This window comes from Aotus nancymaae, unplaced genomic scaffold, assembly GCF_030222135.1.
Source record: "Aotus nancymaae isolate 86718 unplaced genomic scaffold, 86718_ANA_hifiasm-v0.15.2.pri h1tg000059l, whole genome shotgun sequence".
NCBI classification, from domain to species: Eukaryota; Metazoa; Chordata; class Mammalia; order Primates; family Aotidae; genus Aotus; species Aotus nancymaae.
The window spans coordinates 18,499,862-18,517,642 of record NW_026988473.1 but is presented as its reverse complement, the minus strand read 5'-3'; the positions used below and the strand labels follow the sequence as shown (position 1 = coordinate 18,517,642).

At 35.9% G+C, this 17,781-nt stretch overlaps 1 protein-coding gene across 3 annotated transcripts in view; it reads left to right on the top strand.

Annotated features, from left to right (window-relative positions):
* The window catches only part of TTC17 (tetratricopeptide repeat domain 17), a 135,386-nt gene that overhangs the window by 18,608 nt on the left and 98,997 nt on the right, over positions 1 to 17,781 (top strand). For all 3 annotated transcript variants that reach the window (XM_012452388.2, XM_012452391.2, XM_012452392.2), the window contains exons 2-5: positions 6,025 to 6,114; positions 14,446 to 14,615; positions 15,962 to 16,073; positions 16,316 to 16,447. In XM_012452388.2, the coding sequence (XP_012307811.1) occupies positions 6,025 to 6,114; positions 14,446 to 14,615; positions 15,962 to 16,073; positions 16,316 to 16,447 (504 nt within the window). The remainder of the gene's footprint in view (positions 1 to 6,024; positions 6,115 to 14,445; positions 14,616 to 15,961; positions 16,074 to 16,315; positions 16,448 to 17,781) is intronic.

Sequence of the window (17,781 nt, the reverse complement as noted above, 5' to 3'; positions counted from 1 at the left end):
TCAGTAAATGGTGCTGAGACAACTGGCTAGTCATATGCAGAAGTATGAAACTATATCCCTGCCTTTCACATATACAGAAATCAACTCAAGATGGATTAAAGACTTAAATGTAAAAAATAAAACTACTAAAATCCTAGCAGAAAACCCAGGAAATATTCTGTACACAGGCCTGGGCAAAGAATTTATGACTAAGACCCTAAAAGCAATTGCAATGAACCAGAAATTGACAAGTGGGACCTAATTAAAAAGCTTTTGCACAAAGAAACTGTCAATACAGTAAACAACTTACAGAATGGGAGAAAATATTCTCAAACTATACATCCAACAAAGATCTAATATCCAGAATCTGTAAGAAACTTAAGCAATTTAACAAGCAAAAAACAACTCCATTAAAAAATGGGCAGATGACATGAACAGGCACTTCTCAAAAGAAGACATACATGCAGCAAACAAATATGTGAAAAAATGCTCAACATCACTAATTATTAAAGAAGTGCAAATGAAAACCGCAATAAGATACCATCTTACACCACTCAGAATGACTATTATTAAAAAGACAGAAAAAAAAAGATGTTGGCAAGGCTATAGAGAAAACGGAAGGCTTATACACAGTTGATGGGAATGTAAATTAGTTCAGCCCCAATGAAGATTTCTCAAAGAACTTAAAATAGAATGTTTTACGTTTTGTTCTACGTCAGAACTACCATTTGACCCAGCAGTTCCTGTACTGATTATATACCCAAAGAAAAATAAGTCTTTCTTCCCTAAAGACATGTGTACTCCTATGTTCATTACAGTGCTATTCCCAATAACAAAGACATGGAATCAACCTAGATGCTCATTAGCCATGGACTGAATGAAGAAAATGTAGTACATATACATTATGGAATACTATGCAGCCACAAAAAAAGAATGAAATGATGTCCTTTGCAATAACATGGATGTAGCTAGAGGCTATTATCCTAAGCAAATTAATGCATGAACAGAAAACCAAATACTGCATGTTCTCATAAGTGGGAGCTAAACATTGAGTACTCATGGTCATAAAGATGGGAACAGAGACGCTGAGGATTATTAGAGGGTGAAGGGTGGGAGTAGGGTAAGGGTTGAAAAACTATAAGGTACTGTGCTCACTACCTGGGTAAGGAGATTATACACCAAACATCAGTGACACACAATTTACCCATTTAACATACGTGCACATGTACCTCCCAAACCTAAAATAAAAACTGAAAAAAATAGATACCACAATGTAGCAAAAATTGGTACCTGGATTTTGAATGATTTATATGCATTTAAATAAATCAGCTGTGATTATATTAAAAAATGTTTTGGAGAGACAGACATACAGTAATTAAATACTATAATAAATGCTATTACAGAAGTGTGTATAAAGTGCTATGGGAGCTCAAGAAAAGGATGTCTTCACAAAATAAATGTCACTTGGCCTTCATGCACAGCACATGGATAGAAGTGCATTCCAGGTAGTGGAAGCAGCATGTGCAAAGGCACAGAGGCGCTTAAAAGAGCCACAATAATAATAATAAGATGCCCTAGGCAGAGGGACTTAGATGGAGGTGTAGAAATAACACATTAATACTTTCTGTATTTTAAAGTTTTCATTGGAATGTTTGGGCAGATTCTAAGGGCTGCAGGTACAGTATGATTCAGGACTCCAAAGCAAGGATTGATTTTTCTCTTTCTGTTTCTTTGCTTCTTCATCCCCATTCTCAGGCCCCATTTAGTTACAAGATGGCTGGTTACCAGTAGCTAAAAGTTCTGGATTAGAGTCTCTTTAGTACCATCTGATCTTACTGGAGTAATATCTCAGAAATAATCACCATGACCAAGGGAAAGGAATTCTCTGACAAGGGCTTCCCATGTGGGGAAGGAAGCAAGTGAGGTACTTTTGCCCCAAGGAGGGACTTAAGGATATTTGATAGCAAAAACTACAAATACTCACTAAGCAGAACTATTTCAGATTTTACATAGAGGTAAAATCTTGGCAGCTTTGAAGATTTTGGTTTATGTTTTTCTTCATACTCTCTTAATATTTAAATAACTATAATTCTGAATTAAAATATTAAAATTATTTTGCCCCTAGTTTCTGACTTGAGGGGAAAATTTTTAAATGAGGATGGCATAATGAAAGATTATATTCATCAGTTTCCAACTGCTATTTGGAGAAGAGTGAGTTTCCCATGTTGCTTTCATGTACTCAGTTGAATATCATTAAAACAAAGGTAAAAGTGTTCAGTATATATGAAGAATAAGTAGCACATGAGAGTTTGAATGAATGGTACAATAGAAATGTTTCATTTTCTGCCATAAAGGATAAGTAAACAGTGATTGACTCAAACTTGTTTTTGTAGAAAATCAAAAATGTTTATACTCTTAGATTGGTGAAGTTTAAAATGTTCACCCTTAATCTGATTTGGCAGTGAAGTAATTGCCCTCATATAGTGAGTGATGCTTCCATGTTACCATGTGAATTTACTGAATTTGTTGTGATAGGGCTCCAGATTGGAGGTATAGATGTTAACAATATCTTGGTTAAATAAAGCAACAAATAACATATAAAAATAATTTGATTGGAGTAAAATATTTACTGCTATTATATATATTTGGATACATGTACAGGTTGAATATCCCTAAGCTGAAAATGCAAATTCCAAAATGCTCCAGTGAGCTCAAAAAGTTTCAGATTTTGGAGAATTTCCGATTTCCAATTTTCAGATTAGGAATTTTCTACCTGTACTTATATAATGTATTCTAAGGAAAATAAAATCAAATTGCCTTATATGGCTTGTCATTTTCTTTATTATAATAAATTGTTACAGTAACAGTGAAACTTTGTTTACTTGGAACTCTTAGTGAATGAGTTATTCTGGATAATAGAATTCCATATAGCCTAATTTCCAAATACTTGATTGGTTTTTCCCTGCAGTTTAAATTTTTCTCTAAAATACTTTTCATAATTTCTTCACCTTCTTAAATAAAGTAAGTGAAAATGATTCTAATTTTTCTTTACAATTCAGGTCATTATTTGCATCGTTTATTGTGCTGTGCAGCAGTGGAAGTTTGTAGGTTTTTTTATCCTTTGTGAAAAAGCCATAAAGTTCTTTGAGATCTTGTGTGTTCATTATGTCCTTTTTAACCTACTTCTCTCTAATTCCTCTCACCTATTTGCTTCTGAGCTTGTAGCAGCCTCTTTTCAGTGCTAAAGACTTTGAAGGCATATTGCCATTCTTTTACATGCTGTATATGACACAGGAGTACATTAAGTATTGACTCATAGTGGGCCTGTCTTATAGAAGCTTAATGAACATTTGTTGGTTGAATAGATTTTATAATGTGATCATGCATTGCTTAGCAGTGGGGCTGTGTTCTGAGAAATGTATCAGGTGATTTCAACCTTGTGCAAACATTACAGCATATACTTACACATACCTAGATGGTACAGCCTACTTACTACATACCTAGGCTACAAACTTGTACCATACAGAGCTTAATAAACATTTATTGGTTGAATGGATTTTGTCATACGGTCATGCATTGCTTAACAATGGGGCTGTGTTCTGAGAAATGAATCAGGTGATTTCAGCCTTATTCAAACATCGTAGAGTATACTTACACACACCTAGATGGTACAGCCTACTACACACCTGGGCTACAAACTTGTACAGCATGTTGTGGTACTGTAAGCAATTGTAACACAATGGTAAGTATTTGTGTATCTAAACATAGAAAAGGCACAGTAAAAATACAGTATTAGGCCAGGCACAGTGGCTCACACCTGTAATCCCAGCATTTTGGGAGGCCAAGGCAGGCAAATCACAAGATCAGGAGTTCAAGACCAGCCTGGCTAACATGGTGAAACCCCATCTCTACTAAAAGTACAAAAAATTAGCTGGACGTAGTGGCGGGCGCCTGTAACCCCACCTACTTGGGAGACTGAGGCAGGAGAGTGGCTTGAACCCAGAAGGCAGAGGTTGCGGTGAGTCGAGATCGCACCACTGCGCTCCAGCCCTGGCAACCAGAGTGAAAGTCCGTCTCAAAAAAAAAAAAAAATACAGTATTATAATCTCATGAGACCACCATCATTTATGCAGTCTGCCATGGACTGAAATCTTGTTTGACGTACAACTGTATTCACAAAGTTGTCAAACATATTCTGATAATCTTGTAAGGAGGAGAAGTATTTGACATGAGAGAAATTCACATTGGCACTTCCCAAACACAGTTATCATCTTAAAATTTAAGAACTCTAAGGTACTTCAGAAAACATATATGTCAGGCTGTAAGTCTTCCGCAATCAACCTTTATCTGGCAAAGATCTTTGCCATTTGCTTTCACCTCCGAAAGAGAAACACAGCTGTCAGTGAACTCCCTTCCTTCTGCTAATAATGTTATCTTTACACCTCCTCTAGCTATTATATCTTTGCTGAACTAAAAGCTTCAAGGAAATGAAAAGTACTTCTTCACAATTAAATGTTGACCAGACCCATGCTATAAAAATATTATAAAACTTTGTTGTCTAGTAACTTTTTAATCTAAAGCTAAGATTATGCTTTAGTTTTTTTTTAATGTAAATCTTCATTTATCTCATTCTTTCTTGCAATTCTTCAAATATCAGGTAAAAAGACTGGTTAGGCATTTTGTTTTTTGTTTTCTTTTCTTTTTTTGAATCGATGTCTTGCTCTGTTGCCCAGGCTGGAGTGCAGTGGCGCAGTCTTGGCATACTGCAGCCTCGGCTCAATGCAGACTCTGCCTCCCCGGTTCAAGCAATTCCCCTGTTACAGCCCCCCCAAGTAGCTGGGACTACAGTCTTGTGCCACCACGCCTGGCTAAATTTTATATTTTTAATAGAGACGAGGTTTCATCACATTGTCTAAGGTGGTCTCAAACTTCTGACCTCAAGTGATCCACCTGCCTTTTGCTCCCAAAGTGCTGGGATTACAGTTGTGAGCCACTGTGCCCAGCTTTATTAGGCATTTTGGAATGGGACTGTCACAGTTCCACAGTTCCTTCCCTCCCCCCATTTTTTTGTTTTTTTCTAAACATCTCATTTAAAAATACCTATAGAGTCATGTACTAAATAGCTATCTCTTGCGGTCTGGGCAGACTTGCAAATTAAGCAGACTTTCTCCTGCTTCCTTATGTAAAGCTCTTATACTCTGGTCACTGGCAGTAGCTTTAACAATTTTTCCTGTATCCCATTCCATTGGACAATGAATGGATCTATCACTTTATTGATTGACTTAGGTTGTTTATAATTTTCCTTTTGCAGCTACAGATGTTACCGTGAGCATCCTTATGTATATCTTTGCCTACTTATTGAACAGTGTCTGTGGGGTAGTTTCCTAGAGTTTATTTTGCTAAGTCAAAGGTTATGCACTTGTAACATTTTGATATATGTTGTCAACACTCCAAACAATGAGAACACATTTATAAGCCAGCTACTAGTATATGAGTGTTCATTTTTTTCTGCGTCTTCCACATAATTGTTTGATATGTTGATCCAGAGAACATGAGCTGTAAGTAATAAATCTCAAGGTTATTTTATATTATCTTTGATTTATGACTGCTACAAATAGCTTTCAAAAAGAGGTACGTTTAATATTTTCCTTTTATCACTTCCAAGCCTATTCAGATATAAAAAGTGCTATCAAAACAAGACAATTCATTTTTTATTATTACAGGCATGAGACATTATTTAAGAAGTTACTTTATCACTCATTGCCAGATGCTTCTCTTCTTTACTATTATATCACCTGTCAAGTCAGAATATGTAGTGAATGCTTGTTCTTCCAAGTTGGAGTTCACAGGACAACTATTGAACTTGTCATTGCCTTTGCTAACATTTCCATGTGATCACTTTGAAATGCTCCTTGAGTTTTTCTGAGCAGCAACACTGATTACAATGGTGACTGAACAATAATGCATATTAAAGGAGATGTTATCAATCCAAACAAGCATTAATGAAATCTGAGCTTTATTTATTTCTTGCTTTCTTGATTGCAGGTGGATTCACCAATGAACTTGAAGCATCCTCATGACCTAGTCATATTAATGAGACAAGAAACAACAGTTAACTACCTCAAAGAATTAGAGGTGAGGCAGCTGGGCACATGAGATGCAGCTGAAGCTTGTTACATTTCACAGAAGTCATTGTATTCAAAGAAAAGCTAAAACATTATTTTTTCAAGTCTGATCTTCTGACTTTTGCAGGAATATACTTACCTGCAGTGTTTTTTTTTAAATCATTTTACCAAAGTGATATTTGAGTAGTAGTAAGAAAAACAGACTACTCTACCCTGAATATATGCTTGATTCGTAACTCATTTATCCTTGAATAGAGTTTCTAAGTTTTTTCATCAAATATGAAAATGATATAATCTCTCTGAAGATATTCTTAGAATAATTTGGGTAAAATATGAAAAGAAAGAAAAATTTTAATAGCCTAAATATATAATCAGTAGTTATTCCCAGGTAGTAAAAACTAAGGTCTTCCTATTATGTCTTCTTATGGTTGAAGGGAAAAATATTAATCACCTTGTACCTTGAAAGCTCGAACCTTATTAGTACTAATAAAATCTGATGCCTTTGTTTAATAAACAAATTAAACATCAGTTTTCCTTTTCTCTAACATAGTTCCATAAATTGAGTTTGCTTTATAGCAAACAGTATTTGTTATTTGAAAAACTAGGGGTTTTTTCCTCACGAAATCTCTGCTTAATGCTTACAGTGCTTACAGTGTATGCATATTCTGACTCATAAGTGGGTGTTGAACAATTAGAACACATGGACACAGGGAGGAGAACATCACATACTGGGACCTTTCGGGGGTTGGGGGTTAGGGGAGGGATAGCAGGGGTTGGGGGACAAGGGAGGGATAGCATTAGGAGAAATACCTAATGTAGATGATGGGGTGATGGATGCAGCAAACCACCATGGCACATGTATACCTGTGTAACAAACCTGCACATTCTGCACATGTACCCCAGAACTTAAAGTATAAACTTTAAAAAAAAGTTACAGTGTAAATTGAATCTAAGTTTTAAAGAAACTCTAAGTTGTAGAAACATTAATTGCAAAATGAGAGAAAACTGTTGGGAATAATAAAGTAATAAGAGTAGAATTACAGTATTTGAGAACTAGAAAGAATCATAAGATCATCCTCATTTTAGAGGCAAGGAAACAATTAGACGTAAAGACAGTGAATTGCCCGAGTTCACAAAGCGAGATATGGCAGAACCAAAAATAAAAGCTGTATCTCTTGACTTAAAATCTGGCATGCCTGGTAAACCAAGTTGGCATATATTTTCTTGTTATGTAAAAGTTCCAAATTTAATTTTCATAAATTTAGACTAGTATATTTATCAACATACATATGTCCACAAATAGTTATAATTAGGTACTTTTTAAAAATCTGTGAATTAAGAGAGAGAAACCTTTAGCACATGTTAACCAGCTTTGCATAGGTAGTAGTATATTTAGAATATTTCTAGAACTTGAATACCTCAACATTATCAAAATAGTTTCTCACCTTGTTGCTACTGATTTTATCACTTGTAAATTTGGAAATGTTGATCAATACTAGGAATTAGACAATAGGTGTTCTTATAGTGATTCATGCTTGGAAGCATGATCTATTTTTATTTAAACCCACTGTTCAGAAAGATGCAGTGGTGCAGAAAACAGTTTTTATTTTCAGGTGTATAGAAACATTATATATGTTTATTGCTTTCTTTTTTAGGAGGCAGTATTATATAAAGAGAAAGATATTTAAATTAGAGAATATATAGGCAGAAAGTGCCATTTTTTTAAGTCAGTGAAAATGAAATGAAAAATTCTGACTCCACCAATTTTTGGTTAAGGTAGTATAGGAATTTATACTTACACTAAGTGTAAACTTATATTTTTGTTTATACTTATGCTATGAAGCTTCTGCTTCATATGCATAGCAAAGACAGGTAAAATATAAAAATAGAAACCAAAGTAAAATGTAGGCAGGCTTGAAAGTAATATAAGCATCTCCATAAACCAGAAATGAGGAGAAGCACCAAACTGGGAATGTAGCCAATGCTACCGACCCCTATTGGGCTCCAAGGCCAGGAGCAGGCTATGGTGTCTGATATTCAGCACTGTAGCATTAAGGGAGCTGACAATATTCCATGCAGGATGTAGAAACAGAACAAGGCTTACTGCTTAAAGACTGGGGTGGAGACATTCTGCTCATAGAAGGAGTCTGGCAAAAAAAAATGAAAAACAGACTAATCCCAATGACCAAAAAAGGGAATCATCCAATAGTTCAAAAATTGCATCTTCTGTTTCCTGAATATCATTTTAGGGTAGAATACTTGGGATAGGAGCTCGAAACCAAAATTGTAAAGTCTGATTCTGAGCTTGGTAACTGGATAGAACCTGGAAACAATCACAAAATTAGGAGACCTAGATGATGGTCATGGAATAACTGGAAAGAAAGAGACAAGACAGAGGGCATAAAGAAGTACTCGAGAGGATTTCTGACCTGAGTGCAAGGATGAAGTTGATATTAGCTAAGATGAAGACTGAAGGAGGTACAGGATTAGGAGTTTGGCTTTGAAATGTTACATCTGAGATGCCTATCAGGCATTCAAGAATGGACATCACCTGGGCAGTTGGTTCTTCCCAGGGCAAACTCAAGGGGAAAGATTCGGGCTGAAGATACAAATTTGTCAGTCATTGACAGATAGACTTAAAGCCATGAGACTACGTAAAACAGTTTATCTACCAAGTAGTGGCAACTAGATGAACTTCTTAGATAACAGAAGACACTGAAGGATAAGGGAACATCAATTAAACTGAAATTTTATATTCTTTTAAACTATCATTTAAGAATGAGGGCAAAGTAAAGATATTTTCTGACATACAAAGACAGTACTAACCACAGACCCTCCCTTCAGTTGAAAAAGAATATTAAGCATGTATTTCTGCCAGAAGAAAAGTAAACCTAGTGGAAGTACATAGAATGTATAATGGTAAGTTAAAAACATGGATGAAAAAGTTGCTAAATTTATTTAATTATTTATTGTGCTCTCTAAGGTCAAACTAGATAAAATTAATATGTAGTTGGGCTGGAGCATGTTTAGTGATTAAAGCATGTTAGACTCTTGTCATGTTCAGAAATAAAAATAACTGAATAAATTAAAATCCTATGGGAAAATGTATCAGCAAATATTAAAAACTTGAAAATGTTGCTTGCTACCTTTAAGTAGTCTTGCCAAAAAAATCAAAGCACAATATAATTTGTTATTCAGTGTAATTGATTTCCTTTGTCATTCTGTCTCTTACATTTTATATATTTAAAAGATTATCCTGAGAAGAGATTTATAGGCTTCATCAGACTGCCAAAGAAGTCCATGACACAAAATGATTATTACCCTCGATCCTGCTGTCAATATTCAGGAAATAGAGAAAATAGAGGAACATGTTCAGTGAACCTTGAGGAGCTAGTCAGCAAATTCCCCTAAAGTGGCAAACTCTACAGAACAAAAGCCAATTCCCTTTTTTTTTTCTTTTTTGAAACAGGGTCTGCTCTGTCACCCAGGCTGGAGTGTGGTGGCATGAACACAGCTCACTGCAGCTTCAACTTCCTGAGCTCAAATGATCTTCCTGCTCAGCCTCCTGTGTAGCACCACAGACGTGTGCAGTGCCTAGCTAATTTTATTTTTGGAGAGACAGGGGTCTCACTTTGTTCCCTAGGCTGGTTTCAAACTCCTGGGCTCAAGCAGTCCTCCCACCTTGGGCTCCCAAAGTCCTGGGATTATAGGTGTAAGCAACCATGTCTGGCCCCAATTTCTTAAACAAATAAATTACAAGGGAATGGGGAGAAAGAGAGGATATCCAGTAGATTAAAAGAGATGTAAGAGACAAATAAACTAATTGCAGTGTATTTGGACTACATTGGATTCTGATTCAAACAAACTATATTTTTAAAAGAGAAGAAACAATTGGGAATTTGAATACAGACTGGATATTTGATATTAAGGAATTAATATTTTTTACATACGATAATGGTGCAGTGGTTTTATTTTTTACAGAAGAGGCTTTTCTTGCCAAAACATACCGAAATATTTACTGATGAAAACCAAAAAAAAAAAAAGGCAAGCACTAAAATAATAGACATGCAAGCTGGGTGTGGTGGCTCACACCTGTAATCCTAGTACTTTGGGAGGCTGAGGCAAGAGGATCACTTGAGACTAGGAGTTTAAGACCCTGTCTCTACAAAATAATTTTGACATTAGCTGTGCGTGGTGGCAGGCACCTGTAATCCTAACTGCTGGGGAGGCTGAGGCAGGAGAATTGCATGAGCCCAGGAGTTTGAGGTTACAGTGAACTATGTTAGCACTACCACACTTCAGCATGGGTGACAGAGTGAGAGCCTGTCTCAAAAAAAAAAAAGAAAAATGTAATCTATAGTTATCAAACTTACAAATAAAGAGAAGATAGGAGAGGAGAGAACGTAGAAAAAGTATTTGCTATGCAATGCCAAGGCAGGCAAATTACAAGGTCAGGAGTTTGAGACCAGCCTGGCCAATATAGTGAAACACCTGTCTCTACTAAAAATACAAAAATAAATCGGGCATGGTGGTGCGTGCCTATAGTCCCAGCTACTTAGGAGGCTGAGGCTGGAGAATTGCTTAAACCCAAGAGATGGGGGTTGCAGTGAGCCAAGATCACACCACACTCCAGCTTGGGCAACAGAGCGAGATTTTTGTCTCAAAAAAATAAAAAGACATAATTATTAATACTATAAAACTTTAGACCAATAAATTTGAAACCTTAGGTATAAGGTTTTAGAAAACCATGAAATATAAAATATAAAAGTTGATTGAATAAATGGGTAAAGGATAGACTCTTTATAAATGATATTAGGAAATTGATTGTCCATGTGGGGAAAAAAATTATTACCTTTCAATATACAAAAAAAAATTATTATACAGTTTAAAAATTATCTAAATATGGAAAGTGAAACTTTTTACTAAAAAAATAGAGTAGATTGATAGTCATGCATTGCTTAATGACAGGGATATTCTCTGAGAAATATGTTGTTAGGTGATTTCACCATTGTGGGAACATCATAGAATGTACTTACACAAACCTAAGTGATATAGCCTACTATACAGTCACCTATGCTATATTGTATAGCCTATTACTCCTAGGCTACAGACCTATATAACATGTTACTGTACTGAATACTGTAGGCAGTTGTAACATAATGGTATTTGTATATCTAAGCATAGAAAAGGTACAGTAAAAATGTGTTATAATCTTATGAAACCACAGCTGGGGTCCATTGTTAACTAAAACATCTTTATGCCATGCTTCACTACATTGGATTCTGATTCAAACAGTTGATTGATATAATTATGCTCTCAGGGTTGGGAAGGATATCTTAAATAAAACAAAGTACAAACAAGAAAACAGTTGATAAAGTTGCCCACCTTAAAAGTTTTTCTTCAAATGACAAAATTAAAAGATAAGCTACAAACTAAAAGCCAATACTTGCCATACATATAACTCATAGATGATGAGTTTACAGAATTACTTTTTCCATAATAAATTTCTCAGATTAATTTCTTTTCTTTTCTTTTTTTTTTTTTTTTGAGACAGGGTCTCACTCCTGCCCCAGCTGGAAGGCAGACAGGATGATCATTGCTCACTGTAATCTCTTTGCCTGGGCTCAAGCAGTCCTCCTGCCTCAGCTTCTCCAGTAGCTAGGACTGCAGGCAAGCACCACCACCACTCTTGGCTTTTTTTTGTTTCGTAGAGATGGGGTATCTCAGTATTGCCACGCTGGTCTCGAAAACTCCTGAACTCAAGTGACCCTCTAGCCTTGGCTGCCCAAAATTCTAAGATTATAGGCACAAGCCACCACACCAATCCTACAAATCAATTTTTTAAAAAAGAAAACCTACTGGGGTAAAAATGAGCCAACTTGAACAGTCAGTTCACAAAATATCTAATAAACATGAAAATATGTTCAGTCTTACTAATATAATTCTATTAGCTGATATAGTCCATATTTCATAGTGTATTAGTCAACTTTTGCATTGGCAACAAATAGTCCCAGAACCTCAGTGCTGTTCTCATGAAGGAAGTGAAGGCTCAAGGAAGAATTACCAAATAATGTAAGCCTGGTTAAGGTTTCCACTGAGAAGTGATGTACACCATCTCTACTTACATTCCATGCGTCCATGCCTTGAAGTCAGTAGGGCAGGATAACCTACCTCCATGAATAATATGGAGGGAATAATTGGAAACAGATCATAGGCTCTGTCCCCATTGATAATAACCCCAAAATCTTAATGTCATAAAACAATAAGGCCATGCTAAATGATCATTTGGGGCTCTGTTGGGGATCTGTACCATGTCGCTGTGATCCATAAGCCAGGACCCAGGCCGACAGAACAGCCACTATCTGTAATATTGGCATTCTCAGTAGCTGAGGGAAAAAGAAAGAACATGGTGAAACATACACTATATAAAAGCTTTCCTATAAAAGGGTCACATGGGACTTATATTACGTTGGCCAAAGCAAGTCATATTGCCCAAGCCTGAGTCCAGCAGAACAGTGAAGTATCTTCTTGTAAGGAGGGGCAGGATGTTAGTGAATAGTAATACAGCCTATCACAATAACATAGTCTACTCTTGAAATAAATATAACAAAATAATGTTTCATACCTATTAGATTGGCATAAGTTAAAAAGTATGACAAAGCCAAACATTGGTAAGATTCTGTAGATATAGATGTTATGATCTACTCATTGAATTCTAACTGTTATAACCACTGTGAAAAACAGATTGACATGTCTATACAGAACTGAAAATGTGCATCGCATATGACCTCATGCTTCTGCCCTTGCTAGAATTTTTCATGTGTGTACGTGGAGACATTTATGAGAATACTGTAGCATTTTTAATAGCAAAAAAGAGTTTTTTTTAAAGAAGCAACATAAATGTTTACAGGAAAATGGATAAATACATATTTATACTTCTATTTAAATGAAAAATTTAGAGCTATACCGACTAATGTAGATAAATCTCAAAAACATACATGCTTTTTTTAAAGTTGTAGATACATTAAGTATCATACCATTTATATAAAATTTTAAAACTTGCAAAACAATGCTATATGTTGCCTTTGGATACATATGTAATGAAAGTAATTTTTTAAGAGAGTAAGGGTAATGTAGTATTTTATTAAAATATACGTGGAAATGACACATAAATTCAGATTAATGGCAAGAAGAGATTTAGAAGACAGTAAAGAAGACCTTGAACTCCCTTTTTCTTTCCTTTAAAAAAAAATCTGAGCTGGGCACTGTGTCTCATGCCTGTAGTCCCAACACTTTGGGAGGTCAGGGTGGGAAGATTGCTTGAGCCCAGGAGTTTGAGACCAGCCTGGGCAACATAGTGAGACCCCATCCCTATAAAAAATAGAAAAATTGGCCAGGCATCATGGCTCACACCTTAATCCCAATACTTTGGGAGGCCAAGGCAGGTGGATTGCTTGCACTTAGGAGTTCAAGACCAGCCTGGGCAACATGGCAAAACCCCATCTGTAAGAAAAATACAATTAACCAGGCATGGTGATCTGCACCTGTAGTCCTAGCTACTTGTGGGGCTGAGGCAGGAGGATCACCTGAGCCCTGGAGTTTGTGGTTGCAGTGAGCTATAACTGCACTACTCCACTCAGCCTGGGTGACAAAGTGAGACCCTGTCTAAAAAAAAAAAAAAAAAAGAAATTAACTGGGCATGGTGGCACATGCCTATAGTCCCAGCTACTTGGGAGGCTGAGGTGAGAGTATCACTTTACCCCAGGAGGTCGAGGATGCAGTAAGCTGTGATCACACCACTGCACCACTCCAGCCTAGGTGACAGGAAGACCCTGTCTCAAAATAAATAAATAAAGATAAAATATTGACATATGGTAGATGTGAGTGGTGAAAATATGGATATTTGTGTTATTTGTCTGTACCTTTGAAAAAATAGATATTTTATGAGTGTCAGGAATTAACTGGAATACCCAGGTAGCAATAGCAACATGCTCTATGTCTTGAAGGATTGAAATAACCTAACAGGTTTGTTTTCATTGCAGAGCCATTCTGTGCCAGGAAAGTTAAGTTACAGATGTGTTTCATGGGTAGTCAGAAGTCATATTATGAAGGCACACATGTGCCAATATGATGAATGTCAAGTTCTGTTACTTTCTGTATGTGGACATCTTTTTTGAGAAGCTTGTATATGTTGACTACGTTAACTAAGGGCATCTTCAGAATTCTTGTCTTCCTATATAGAGGATTCTGACTTCTTCAGCTCAAATTCCCCTTTCTCTTCAGTGAAAGCTAGACTAAAATATTAGAAGAATCCATTCTGTTCTTACTTTCTTCTCAACAGAAACAATTAGTTGCTCAAAAAATTCACATAGAAGAGAATGAGGACAGAGACACAGGACTGGAACAGAGACATAATAAAGAAGACCCAGACTGCATCAAAGCCAAGGTGCCCTTAGGGGACCTGGATCTGTATGATGGCACATACATAACTTTGGAGAGCAAAGACATCAGGTAAGGAAGTTCTCTTTCCAAAAATAAAACTGCTTTTTCAAACATTCCTTTCTCAAATCAGTACAAGAGTGAAACTCCGTCTCAAAAAAAAAAAAAAGAGAAATTATTTCTGTAATAAGAGTAACCTTCAATCACAGATGAGTTTTAGAATTTGAAAGTTCAAAATACATACATGTAGAATTCTTATAAATTAATTTAAAATGTTTAAGATCACAGTAGAAAATGGAAGAATTTGGCTGGGCATGGTGCCTCACACCTGTAATGCCAGTACTTTGCGAGGCCAAAGTGGGAGGATTGCCCACAGCCAGGAGTTTGAGACAGGCTGAGCAATATAGTGAGACCCCATCTCTAAAAAAAAAAATTTTTTTTTAATTAGCCAGGCATGGTAATGTGCACTTGTAGTTCTAGTTACTCAGGAGGCTAAAGTGAGAGGATCACTTGAGCCCAAGAATTCAAGGTTACAGTGAGCTTTGATGGTGCCACTCTACTGTAGCGCAGTCTCCAGGCTGGGTGACACAGTGAGACCTTGTCTCTTAAAAAAGGGAGAGAGAAAGAGAATTGAACAATTTGTAGTAAAAAAAAAAAAAAAAAAAAAAAAATTTAACAAAACTACCTATGGCCAATAAACATGGAAAACATATTTCTCAGAAATGATCAAATAAGTACAAATTAAAACATTTAGATAATTTTCATCTACCAAAATGGAAAGCATATAAAAAATAGTAACTGGTAAAAGTGTAGAGACAGTCAATGGAAGTGTAAATTGGTTTAACATTTCTAGAAACGATTGAGCAGTTATATTAGTTATTAAAAAGTTCATGATCTTAACATTATGTGACCTATCTACTATTTTCTCTAAAATTCTTGACTTTAATTTGAACTCCCATAATGTTTGGCTCTTTACAGCAGCTATGTGAAATGGTATGAATATTGACTAATAATTAATTGTAAAGTTAAGATGCTTTGAGAATATGGGGAAAATTAGACATTTCTTAAAGTATTATTGACTGAGCGCAGTGACTTATGCCTGTAATCTCAACACTTTGGGAGGCCAAGATGGGAGGATCACTTGAGGCCAGGAGTTCAGAACCAGCCTGGGCAACATAGTGAGACCTGTCTCTACCAAAAAAAAAAAAAAATTAGCTGGGTGCATGCCTGTTGCCCCAGCTACTTGGGAAGCTGAGGTGAGAGGGTTGCTTGAGACTAGGAGGTCAAGTCTACAGTGAGCTGTGATCATGCCACTGCGTGACAGTCTGGGCAACAGAATGAGATTCTTTAAATAAATAAATAAAGTATTGTTTGTCTCACCTTTTATTCATTCATTGCTTCTTGCTTCTTGATTTTAGTCCTGAAGATTATATAGACACAGAATCTCCTGTCCCTCCAGACCCTGAGCAACCTGATTGTACTAAAATTCTAGAACTTCCATATAGTATACATGCTTTTCAGCACTTGAGAGTAAGTAGAGAACTTTAGGATTTTTTTTTTTTTTTTTTTGCATATTCTTCTTTCAGTTGGTCTCTCACTTATAAAGACTATTTCTCTTTCTTTCCCTCCAAACAGCTTTATAATTTTACAGACATCTCCTATTTCTTGAAATTCCAAAATATTAGTATTTCAAAATAAATACAAGATACTGAATTATTTGTCATCTTTTATATCTTTTGATTATGTCTCTTGAATCTTTTTCTTCTCTTCAGGGTGTACAAGAGCGAGTTAACCTTTCTGCACCTCTGTTACCTAAAGAAGACCCAATCTTCACATATTTATCTAAACGATTAGGAAGGAGTATAGATGACATAGGTCACCTCATTCATGAAGGCCTACAGAAGGTAAGTCATCAGTCACTTAAAGAGCCAGTAGGCGCTGTGTAAACAGAAGGTATTTTTCTCTTGGAAAATACCTGCATAACTTGTTTTTGTCTAGCAGATGATTTAAAATTACACTTACATTGATACAAATTTCATAGTTCCAGTGCTGGGGAGAAATATGGATAGACTAGTCTCCTTTACCAGGAAGAGATGCTGAAAAGTTTTATCTAAACTAATTCATGAAAAATGAAATATAAACTGATAGAAGCAACAGGGTCTATAGGCTAGATTATATACATTGTGTATGTAAGAAAGTTAATGTTTTAGTGTCTTTAATATATCTATACACAATACATATATTATTACTGTTTTCTGAAACAGAAAAAGAATCACCACCAGCAACAAAATCTTCTGTAACTTTCTTTTAAGGGAACATCTACTTTAAAAAAATGAAGTAGGGAATTATGTAACAGGACCCAAGAATTTAAATGTGTCATTCAGGATTAACGTGGGCATTTAGAAAATGTTTTTGCTCTTCTTTGCACCTAAGGAGTATCGTAAACTACAGGTTAGTTTCTAAGCAGTATTAATTGTAGTTGTCTAAAATAAGATGTGTAATTGCCGCCTTTGTATACAGTTTATTCATATACATTGCTCTGTATATTGAGAGGAATTTTCAGATAAAAGTAAGAAACTTGACTCAAATGCTTTATATGATTATTGTTGTAGCTATGTTACCATCTTCATCTTATTTTTCTGAAGGTAATGTAAAACTTTTGCATTCCCAGAACTTGATGAGTAATAAGAGAAAACTGGCCCAGGATTTTACAGTATTCTTCAGAGAATGGTTAGTTGAGAGTAGACCATAGTGGTAAGTGTTCTATAGAAAGTTAAAATAGAAAGTAATTGGGTGGCTACTTTAGATCTAGCAGTTGGGGTTATTCTCTCTGGAAAGGTGAAGTTTAAGCTGACACCTGAATGATAAGAAGAAACCAGAATTCAAAGATCATGGAAGAACATTCTAGGCCACAGCAAAGGCTGTGAATCCTGAATGAGGTTAGGTGATTGTATTCATCTGCTCGGGTTTCATAACAAAATACCACTTTGGACAGTTTCTGCTCAAAACATTCCTGACACTAAATGTATAGAGTTTTTTCTCACACTACTAATTCTCCAGTTCTTCCGACACCAACTAGGTGTCCTGCAACTCAATACAATCTGACACTCCTGGAGTTAGCACAGACCCCACAGGTCAAGGACTCAGTCCCACAAGGCTTCCTGCACTTTAGATGCCAGTCAGACGTCAAGGCCACCCAGCAAATCAGCTATAAAGTCAGAGTATTCCCACAGTCACC